At 33.7% G+C, this 10,986-nt stretch overlaps 2 protein-coding genes across 3 annotated transcripts; both read right to left on the reverse strand.

The window, feature by feature from the left end:
- Positions 1–300: 300 nt before the first annotated feature.
- LOC110726333 (B3 domain-containing protein Os12g0592300-like) lies at positions 301–3,276 on the reverse strand. Of its 2 annotated transcripts, XM_021905796.1 has the most exons (5): positions 3,059–3,276; positions 1,803–1,921; positions 1,237–1,711; positions 963–1,144; positions 301–874 (listed from the first exon to the last, which is right to left on the reverse strand). In XM_021905796.1, the coding sequence occupies exons 2-5, from the start codon at positions 1,917–1,919 to the stop codon at positions 560–562; spliced, it is 1,089 nt and encodes a 362-aa protein (XP_021761488.1). In that variant the 5' UTR covers positions 1,920–1,921; positions 3,059–3,276; the 3' UTR covers positions 301–559. The 2 variants fall into 2 exon arrangements, with proteins under 2 accessions (XP_021761488.1, XP_021761487.1); XM_021905795.1 differs by lacking the exon at positions 3,059–3,276 and having other exon boundaries at positions 1,803–2,058.
- A 4,437-nt stretch (positions 3,277–7,713) lies between these two features.
- LOC110726219 lies at positions 7,714–9,279 on the reverse strand. The gene is made up of 3 exons (XM_021905685.1): positions 8,550–9,279; positions 8,107–8,455; positions 7,714–8,023 (listed from the first exon to the last, which is right to left on the reverse strand). The coding sequence occupies exons 1-2, from the start codon at positions 8,769–8,771 to the stop codon at positions 8,108–8,110; spliced, it is 570 nt and encodes a 189-aa protein (XP_021761377.1). The 5' UTR covers positions 8,772–9,279; the 3' UTR covers positions 7,714–8,023; position 8,107.
- Between the last annotated feature and the right edge of the window lie 1,707 nt (positions 9,280–10,986).

Below are 10,986 nucleotides of genomic sequence, written 5' to 3' on the forward strand. Positions count from 1 at the left end.
TTCTGGTAACTGCAAGAGAAGAGCGGGCTGTAGTGCAACTGATTTTAGGTGATATAGAACTTATGAGCTCATTGCAGTCCAATTTATATATCATAGTTTGTTAATTCTAGTCTGATTTTACTTCTAAGCAATCATTGATTAGACTTACTACAAAGTCTTTTCTGACTTATCTATTCTATAACATGCAAATGGTTTCAAGTAGCAGGATGTCCCTTAGGAAAGAAAATGTGCTATGCATGAGAAACTTGGGAGCAAGAGCAACCAAACAAGAGTTAATTAAATGCCTTACTAATAGTGCGCTTGAAGGACTATATTTGCATTTAAGAGAGAATCTGTAGAGGGGTGTGGTGAATGAAGTAGATTTAGAATCATCTCCTCTCTAAGATCTCTAGCTTACATCTGCAACCAATAAACATGGATTTATGAAAGTAGTAGTAATCAGTCATCAGGGACTTCTAACACACACACAATTCGATAGAGTATCCATAAAAACAATGCTCATAGTTTTAGCAGAACAAAGGGTGAGAGAGATAGCATGCTTGCAACGTTTTCCTCGAAGCTAGACCATACGTGTTGACACAGTCAAGGGAACAATGTGGTCAACAGTGCGAAATATGTGGACATTGAAGATGGGAGTTCTAACATCATCTGAAATTCCTTTCTGAATCAGCTCAAATACACATGTATCGTGCTCCTCCAAGTTGTTTTCCAGCACAAATACCGGCCACTTTGATCTGAGTTGGCATTGTATGGATCCTCCTTTTGTCCATCTGCATCCGACTCTCCAACTTCCCTTTGTAGAGTCTGGGACACGCAGCTCCACCTCGTGAGACTCCTTGATCATATGCTTATTTGCCCATACCTTTGGGATTGTCTGCAAACAAAAACAAAAAATCCACCCAAATTCATATTGAAACAGCCAAGAAAATCCACAAATTTTGCATATATAAACGAAAACAAACCAGATTAAATCCCCTGTAAACATGTGTAGGCAGCATGGTTATCTGAAACACAGGAAACACTCTCTTATTATCCTTCATGCTGCGCCTATAACACTCTGCCATCTTGGAAGCCCTTTTCTTTTCTCCAGGTTTAAGATCCCGCCTATTCGATATGAAGTACTTTTGGCTTTGAGGAAATTTTCCTGCATCATGGCCATCAAATTATAATACAGTAATACATATATGAATTCAAATTATAGACAAACTCTAATGAGGAATGACTAGTTTGCATTACCTTCACTTGAGCCTCCTCTTCTCTCCCTCTTTTCTTCCGTTATTACATGACTTACATCCTCAGTCTCTTCTTCGTCTTCCTTCCACAAAGAATAATCCTCTGATGATGAGTCACAAATCTCAATTTCTTCTTTAGCCACACTACCATGGTTGATGTGGAGATTACTTGTACAAGAGAATCTTCTTGAGATTGAATTGGAATTAATGGAAAAGTGACAACCCTCTTTCTCGCAACCACTCTTGTCAAACACTGACACCTCAAACGAGGAGTCTCCAACAAAACGGAACACTAAGAAGTCATTTGTTTCCACTCCATTGTCACGAACAAACTGTTTCCATCCATCTGTAAACACCAATGGCCTTTCATCATATGTACTCGAGAGTCTGATTTTCCATTTGTGTTTACTTGGCGCTATAAGTGTATACCACGGGGAGAGTTTCTCCTTGAAACACTCCATGAACTTCTGAGGAATATTCTGCAAGAAATGTTCACCAAAAAATTCAATCAAGTGAGCTAATATATATTAATAATATAAGTGCAGTTGCTTTCATAACATATTTTCCTACCATTTGGTGCTCAAAATCGCCATACATGACCTTGAAGAATTGGTGTTTTGTTGCAGGAAGTTCAGACCAATAATTATAATTCTCCGCAATTTTACAGCCTTCGCATTTCTTCCCCATAACTGCAGTGATAAATTTAGGTGACACCGAACATAGAAATAACATAGAAATTCAGACATTATTCATGTTCCCATATTATATGTCAGAATTTACTCAAACTCCTGAAGAATTGGTGCTAAATTGTAAGGAATTCAGACCAATATTTATAGATCTGCTATTTCTCAACCAGTGCATTTTTCTGCAATGATAAGTTTATGCAACAACGCTTATATAATGACTAATAACATAGAATTTATGCATCCGAATGCATAAAATCAACTATTCAATTTGAAGCCATGCCAAAGGTCAATGCAAAGTACTAGATAAACACTAGACTACTAGATGTTTACAATCTAATCACTACTTTCTCTGCTCTTCTGATTTTATTTTCCTTCAGTCCTATAGTAAATTGTAAATATTTGTGCAATATAAATTAGGCTCAAACTCAGGTTTTCATATTCTTTTCAGGTTTTGATGACTGTCAGCTGATTGTAACATCCTAATGGGGGGTGTGCGACGTGATGTCTCCACACCCTTCACCAATGACAGCTCCACGAGAATCTCATGATCACCGGGCCTAGTCCCCAGCACCAGTTCAGGCACACAACTTGAGCCTACATAGAGCTTGCTCCTCTGACTCAAGCCTCAGCAAATCAACAATCCCAGGCCTCTTTTTTTTTCATTATATTTTGCTTTGATTTATTGAAAGTTTCAATTAAACACTGTGTAAAAAAATAAAAAAAACATTTTTTTTAATACAAGTTAGCCAATTAATCCATATATGAACTTTAATTTGAGATGTTGAAACATTATGTTGGTTATAATTTGTATCAACTTTCTGGTGTTATGTCACTCTTAATTTATCATTTTTTTTTCTTTTGAAGAATCGTAATTTATGATGTTTTGTAGACAAATATTATAAATTTATAATAATCACAATTTTCTTAGTTCCTTTTTACCAAATAAATTAATTAATTAATTAAATAAATAATGTACATTACAGGTTCCATTACAAGTGAGAAATAATAATGCAATTTAATCATAACTGCTAAATGAAATAATGTAAATGAACTATATTATAAATGCAATAATGCAACCAAATCTTTTCACTCACCAATACCTCCTACAAATAAAAACAATAGTACGTACAAATGGCATACCTTTTATCCTTTCAGTGCAAGAACAATACAACGTTAAACAGCCCCCTGATCACTGGTGACTGATGGCGGAACCGCAGAAATCTATCGTTCAAGGATGTCAGGAAGATCAAGTGTGAGATTATTAAGGCTGTATTTTGAAAGGAGATCAGAGGCAGAGGAATGCAGTTGAAGATGGTTGTTGAAAAGATTAAAGGGTGTGACAAACAAATAAAGGTCTCTATTGACGTGAATAACGTGACTATTAATTTTGAACAAAGGGAATACATACTTGTGGAATATTATTGAGTCATGCAACACCAAATTTGTGTGCAATGGTTCAGCATCAAATTATTATATGATACTGTATATCACATGGACCAATTATATAGGGGCAGACATATGACTACAAACATTCCTAATTTCAGTAGCCATATGCTTGATTTTTGTCCTATATTCATAGATATTTTTAAGAACACAACCATACTTTGAAGAAGATTAAAGAGGTAAAAATATAATGGGGGTAATCTGAGTGATCCCATACAAAATTTTTTATCATTTAAGTTAATTACAACTCGTGTTCTTAAGTGCCTGATCAGATTAATTATGCACGATAAAAGGTACGGACAAAGATTACAGAAGAGAAATTATATAATTCAGACCCAAAAAAAATGCATATAAGGCCAGAGACATCAAGACAGTGAAATAGGACATTATATTGCTGTGAGATAAAATGGTCACACTCGTCTCTGTAGAAAAATACATATGTGCTTACACGGTGCAAACTGCTAAGATTCCAAAGACAGACTGTGATGAAATAGAGCATGTAACACATCAATTGTTCTGCTTCCTCCAAAAAAAACTCATGCATTCAGAACATCAATTTCTCTGCTTCCTCTAATAAACTGAAGCATATTAGACATCAAAAGCTTCGGTTGCACTTAAATTAGAGCATTAATTATGTTATATGCTCTGGTTTGTTAGATGAACTGGAGCACTTTTACCACCACTTGCAAGGGCTGCAACTACCTTTTCAACCAGCACCACCTCTTTCCACCTCACAAACCAGCATCAGCCACCACCACACACAAATTCACCAATTTTGCAAACTTGACATATATACATAGGATAACAAAGTTGCTCCATAGAGAAACCAAAAGAGTCATTACAATATCGAGCTTTAAAGACAACTATCAGTGATGTAGGTAGCCCAAATGTCTCGAACTTTACGTATTTCCTCTTTGCTAAACGGCACTACTGGCGATTTCCATAATATCTTGAAGACCTAATAAGTAAGAGCACCATAAAAACAAATAAAACTTAAGTTAGAAATATGAATATTGTAGGTTATGATATAAACAATCATTTTGAGTCATCAAATTTCCATTTGCCTTATAGGTGCACTTAAAGGGTCAAATTTCCATTTTGAGTTATTTAGCTGATTTTGGAATATTATAGGTGCACTTAATCGATCTAAACAACTTCTAGCTTAATAAGGGTCATTTTGGTTTATTTATGTTCTTGTATAATCACTTAAGTTAAAGACTTGCTTTTGGTGGTTTTGGTAAACTATAGAAGAATTTGTTCTATTTAATTAAATCCTAGCTTATTTGAGGTCATTTTGCTGAATTTAGGTTTTTTTGGGTGATATATGTTCGAGTTCACTTCATTTTGGTAGTTTAGGCAAATTATAGGTGAGATCGTTCAATCTAAGGAATAGCTAGCATATATTAGGTCATTTTTGATAATTCATGTTCATATTGAATCATCTTAGTTTAATATGACATACGATGGGTGATTTAGGAACATCCTAGATGACCTTGTTCTATCTAAGCAACTTCAAACTTATTTAATGTCATTTTGGCTTAATTATCTTCATGTTGAGTGATTAAAGCTCAATCAACTTGCTTTTGGTGGTTTTGACAAATTATGGGTAAACTTATTCTATTAAGAAACTTCCAAGTAATTTGAGGTCATTTTGGTTTAAAGGCTCTTTGTAAGTTATCTACATTCTATTTTACTTCCATTTGATGGTTTTGGAAGTTTAAAGGAGAGCTTTTAAAATTTTAGTAACTTTTACCTTATCATTTGAGTTCATATTGGCTTATTTATGTTAATGTTAAGTAATTTCACTAGTAAATGATGCTTTTGGTAATTGGTAGGAAAACCTGTTTTATTTAAGAAACTTCTTACATATTTGAGGTAACTAGGGTGGCTAACGCGCGCGATGCGAGCGCCATAGCTAGACATAACCATAGAGCTTTTTCGATTTGGCCTTATATCATAACTTCAATTGTGAGGTATAAATGTTTGCACACTATTCTTAAATGTTCAAAAATGAGGTAATTAACATTAATAAGGGTAAACAAGTAAATAAACATTTTAAAAAATATAATTGTTCAAACACTATTCGTAAGAGTTGTCTCAAACTTTTTTAAAAGGTGGAAATAATAATTAATTAAGTTTAAAACAAAAAAGGAGAAAATATATTTGATTAAGGATAAATATGTAAATAAACATTTTAAGGGCATAATCGTCTCAACACTATTCATAAGAGTTTAGTCATATTTTTTTAAAGGGTAGATATGTAAAGAAACATTTTAAGGGCATAATCGTCTTACCACTATGTATAAGAGTTTAGTCGTACTTTTTAAAAGGTAGAAATTTGGGCTTATTCATAGGCAAACATTCTCCATTTCAAACAATTTCTTGCATATCTGATGTAATTTTGGCTTGTTTAAGCTCTTTTTGAGTTATTTCCATTTGATTTGACTAGGTGAGCTTGTTCATTTTAAGTAAATTCTAACTTATTTGAGATCAATTTGGTTTATTTAGGTTTCTTTAATCTTTATAGTCATTTAAGTTCAATCTTAACTTTTTTTGTTTTTTTTCTTTTTATGGTTTTAGAAAATTCAATGCGAACTTGTTTTACCTACGTTTATTCCAGCTTATTTGAGGTCAAATATGAATATTCTTTACGTTTTCTAATGTTCTTCCCAGTTCTATAGAAACACTTACCAAGAGTAAAAGAATGTAAACGTGGATCCATTTTTATTTTACAAATGGGAATGTGAATGTGGTTGTGGGAGAGTGTGGAACAAAGTAAGTCCAACATAGGGGATAAGGTATAAAGGCCAACAAAACATTTATCAAATAATGAATGATGTGAAAATGAAAAGAACTATGGAACAATCCCAAAGCGGAAGGTGAAAGGGACTTTAAGGAACAAAAAGAGTATTTAATATTTAAAATTAGGTTCTGAAGGCCAAAAAACATTCATCAAATAATAAATGATGTGAAAATGAAATGAATTATGGAATAACCCCAAAACAGAAGGTGAAAAGGACTTTAAGGAGCAAAAAGAGTATATAAAATTAGGTTCTGAAGGCCAAAAACATTCATCAAATAACAAATGATGTGAAAATGAAATGAACTATGGAACAACCCCAAAACGGAAGGTGAAAAGGACTTTAAGGAACAAAAAGAGTATTTACAATTAGGTTTTGAAGGCTAAAAACATTCATCAAATAATAAATGAGGTGAAAATGAAATGAATTATGGAAAAACCCCAAAACGAAAGGAAAAGGACTTTAAGGAACAAAAAGAGTATTTAAAATTAGGTTCTGAAGGCCAAAAACATTCATCAAATAATTAATGATATGAAAATGAAATGAACAATGGAGCAACCCCAAAACGGAAGGTAAAAAGGACCTTTTTTTTTTGACGAAAAGGTAAAAAGGACTTTAATGAACAAAAAGAATATTTAGCTTCTGAAGGCCAAAAACATTCATCAAATAATAAATGACGTGAAAATGAAATGTACTATGGAACAACCCCAAAACGAAAGGTGAAAAAGACTTTAAGGAACAAAAGGAGTATTTTTAATAAGGTCTGAAGGCCAAAAACATTCATCAAATAATAAATGATATGAAAATGTAATGAACCATGGAACAACCTCAAAAAGGAAGGTGAAAAAGGACTATAAGGAACAAAAACAGTATTTAAAATTAGGTTTCTTTAGTTATTTAGATTCAATTCGATTTGTATTAGGTAGTTTTGGAAATTATGGGTGAACTTGTGTTCTTACATGCACATTAGCTTCCATTTGAATGATTTGTTTTCCACTCCCTCCAACCTTATTTGACACAACTTCGCTAATACAGACTTTAGGCAAATTTATTGACCACCCCTACACACCTCCAAATGCAAACTTGACATGAATAAAAATCACCATCACAAATATAACTAATAGCAATAAACTATACCTTCTCTAAATCCTCAGCTTCTTTGCAATTTGTGGCTAATTCATACATGAATCTCATCATGTAGTAGCCACACTCGATGCTAATCTCTTGTTTCTCACACTAACAAACATAACGATCAGATTAAGAAGGATACATATGTAAACAATGACTCTTAAATTGCTGAGATATTTCTTAAAAAAAAACTTATTACCTACCTACATAGATTTCCATTGAGGAACAACGTTTTTATTTAGACCTTTGTAATTAATTTTTTTCAGCACACTGCACAATCCCAATCAATCTTAGTTGAAAATTTGAAATAACATGCATGTATACAAAGATTAGTAGATATTTATAAATTGAATACCAAAGGTACCTATTCAATGGTGTTTTAACAACTATGAATCTTGGTGGAACTTGACGCATAGAATCGAATTGATAAATTGTATGACTTGTAACACATATCACAAGGAGCGACCAATGGGCACTACAAATACAACATAGTTTGATACCATTATAATCAATTTTCATGTGCAATTAAGCTACTAAAGCGTATAATTAGACATACTTTTCAATGTATGGGGCAAAGATGAACTTGTCTCCAACATGAATTGATTCTTTAATACCATTATCGATGTAATCACGGACTTTCCATACATTGGTCCAGCTATTAGAACCAGAAATTTGTTCCGGACATAACCACCCAATCTGACAATCACATCCATTCAAGTGCTCTTGAAGTGACCTGAATGCACAATCAAACACAATAATAAAGAAATTTTGACATGCCATTAATACTCTTAAATATCTTTAATATAAAAATATTACCTTACAAAAGCTTGCATAATTGGTATGTAACCATATCACCAGAGAGGAACAATGAGACATCAGCTTTAAATATCCATGTCTTTGCATCCTCAGGAGAGTTGCAGAAAGACTTAGTCAGATCAACAGCAATAGGATTCCCATCAGGCAACCCGCAAACGTTTATATGCAACCAATTGCATGCCTTACTGAGAGATCCAAGCACATTCAGTCCAACAAGTAAAGTCTTTATCGACCCTTTGATCTCAGTTTTTTGATTTCTTTGTTCGTTCAAATCTCCTAATTGTGGACCAATATTGCTAGCTTGTGTATCCGTTTTCTTTCTTTTAGGAGCTTTTGTTTTCTGTAAGGTCTAGTTACAAAGTACATTAATAAATCAACAAATAAACAACCATGCCACAAGATGTGTGTATCTCCAACAGTTTTTTATAGCAAAATATAATTACCTCGGCTGAAATCCTCAACCATGCACACAGCCATAGTATCAAACTACCAATGGCATCGCGCAGTTTTAAGATGTTAGAGTCCTTACTAGGCCTTGCAACTGTTAAATCCTCGAAACCATCATGAACTTTGTATACTTCGATTGCAAAGTATCCCATCGGGATTGACTGGAAATGGACTTGTAAGCGCTCACTTGGTGGTTGTGCATTGCCCTCGGCCACCATACGCAATTTATCAATGGTACATGATCCTGTGTACAAAAGTTTGCAAGGTGTCTCTTCCTAAAAAACATAACTGCTTAATTATAGGCATACATATGTTTAGTGGAAAAAAATTGGCAATAAGCAATAAGCTGCCTTTACCTGCATGCCCAAGTATGGTAAGATTATAGCAAACTTACTTTCCATCTCATGTCTCAGGTGTTCTCTTAATGTATCTTTAATGGACTTCATGTCTTGTGGTAAAGTTACACTTGAGTCTATGCTCGCTTCACCATGCCAAAACCATACGTGATAGAAAGGTTTAAACCCACGGCGAAGTACATGCTCTCTAATCACCTCAATACTACTAATTATTTTTACATTGTTACAATCAACACAAGGACGATAAAACTTATCTCTTCCTGCTTTAGCTTGATTTATTAAAGCACTTTTACAGAATTCAGAAACACCGTTCAAGAATTCTTCTATGTCACATCTACCATACATCCAACTACGATCCTTCTCCATCAAGAAGCCCTATTAACAATCCAAAACCCCATTAGTATTAATATACAAAGTTCACCAAGGCAGTCACTAAATTAGTAAATACGTATGAACCACTAACATTTAGAATTCTCACAAAATCGATTGTCTTTAAATTTTAAAATCTAGAATTCTCACATTGTTTTAGTCCTCTGGATTTTGCATAGAATTTGGTCATTTACTAAGGAGGAAAAGAGACCGGTTGTTATTAAAGAAAGATGTCTTTGACGTTTCATTAAAATCAGCTTCCCTTTCCCCTTAGTCAGCTTCCTTTTTAAATCGCTAATACCATTAGTGGTTCCGATTTTACTTTGACTGTATTGAGAAATTTGTTTAAACACCAAAACAATGAAGGAACTAATTTTTATTTTAACAATATTAAGGAAAATCGCCCTTATATTCATCGTTCTACTTGGTGTGTAGCAAATATGGAGTAATACTTATATCAAAAAAGAAAATAAAAACAAAAACTACTGAGTTTGTAATACTTTACAATTCTAGGTTATTGTTTAATAACATTCAAACAATCATCTTCATCTCTTAATCCACCACAATTATTAATAACAACAATCTTCAAAGTTCAAACCACTCAAAATAACCCACTAAAAACCCCTTAATTTAAGTTACTAATTTACAAATTAACGCACAAAATAGCAAAAATCAAGCAAAAACACATCCAACATAAAGAACAATAACATGATTATTAAGCAACTTTTCATTAAACAAAAAAAAAATGAAAAATAGATAAATTTACCGTTGAAGAGAAGGCGCAATGGTCGGAGTTGCGGCAATTGGCGGTGGCCGTTGAGGGTTGCGCAATGATAGAAAGCGGTGGCGCAACGCGGCGTGCTCTTTCCTTCACTGTTGAGAGTTTGGGTTGGAAATTCTTGGAATGAATGAAAGAGGGTAAATTTAGGCTGTTCTTGTATTTGTGGGGTAAATAAAAAATATTAAATTGCTTCGGTTTTTGAGCAACCGCTGCATTTAAATTGGAGTACTTATTTTTTTTCTTTTTTATATTACTTTTTTCGCGCTCTTTTTGCACCGTTGCATTTAACTTGAACTCTTGAAGCATTTGATGTTTTATTTTTTTACATTAGTGTTTATAGTATAACCAAAGCATTTTAACTTGAAGTATTTGATGTTTATGCATTGAACTAACTGCTTAAACTCCAAGGCTACTCTTTTAGTTTTATGGACTTATGGTTATGGTCCTGCTGGGAAGCTGATTGATTATAAAATTTGCAGTTGGTGATAATGAACTATTTTTTTCATCGCGTCTTATTACAATACTGAGTACCTACTGTATCTGTTAAATTCATGCTAGGAAGATTTATCCATATGCAAATTCAGCCTGTTCTAGCAGCTACTTTTGCTGTGTGTCTTTGTGCGCGTGTGTGTGTGTGTGCAGGGGAGCAAGAGGACTTGAACATCAGTTATAGGCTTGTGGCTTGTCGTTGTTGGCTGGCTTACAGGACTGTGGTATATGTATGATGGCAGATGTATCTTCATTATACTTTTTACACATATAATAGTGTGCTTTATGATATGATCTCGGTGAAAGATGAGCTGTTGCTGGGACTACTTAGTTAATTAGTAATACCATTTGTTCTGTACTTGTATGTTTGCATTTGCTAGGCACTTTTTAACGATAGAGCGGTAGTAAGTCAGAACGAAAACAATGGTGGCAAGGACG

This window comes from Chenopodium quinoa, unplaced genomic scaffold, assembly GCF_001683475.1.
Source record: "Chenopodium quinoa cultivar QQ74 unplaced genomic scaffold, ASM168347v1, whole genome shotgun sequence".
Lineage (NCBI taxonomy): Eukaryota > Viridiplantae > Streptophyta > Magnoliopsida > Caryophyllales > Amaranthaceae > Chenopodium > Chenopodium quinoa.

What these genes read in the sequence shown, in the direction of transcription:
- LOC110726219 (XM_021905685.1), bottom strand. Translation starts at nt 8,771, where the DNA reads ATGGTGGCCGAGGGCAATGCACAACCACCAAGTGAGCGCTTACAAGTC. An exon ending in GGTTGAGGATTTCAGCCGAG is followed by an intron (nt 8,456 to 8,549) that starts GTAATTATATTT and finishes CTTTGTAACTAG; the next exon opens with ACCTTACAGAAAACAAAAGC.
- LOC110726333 (XM_021905795.1), bottom strand. Translation starts at nt 1,964, where the DNA reads ATGTTATTTCTATGTTCGGTGTCACCTAAATTTATCACTGCAGTTATG. An exon ending in GCGATTTTGAGCACCAAATG is followed by an intron (nt 1,712 to 1,802) that starts GTAGGAAAATAT and finishes CATTTCTTGCAG; the next exon opens with AATATTCCTCAGAAGTTCAT. An exon ending in AAGAGGAGGCTCAAGTGAAG is followed by an intron (nt 1,145 to 1,236) that starts GTAATGCAAACT and finishes GCCATGATGCAG; the next exon opens with GAAAATTTCCTCAAAGCCAA.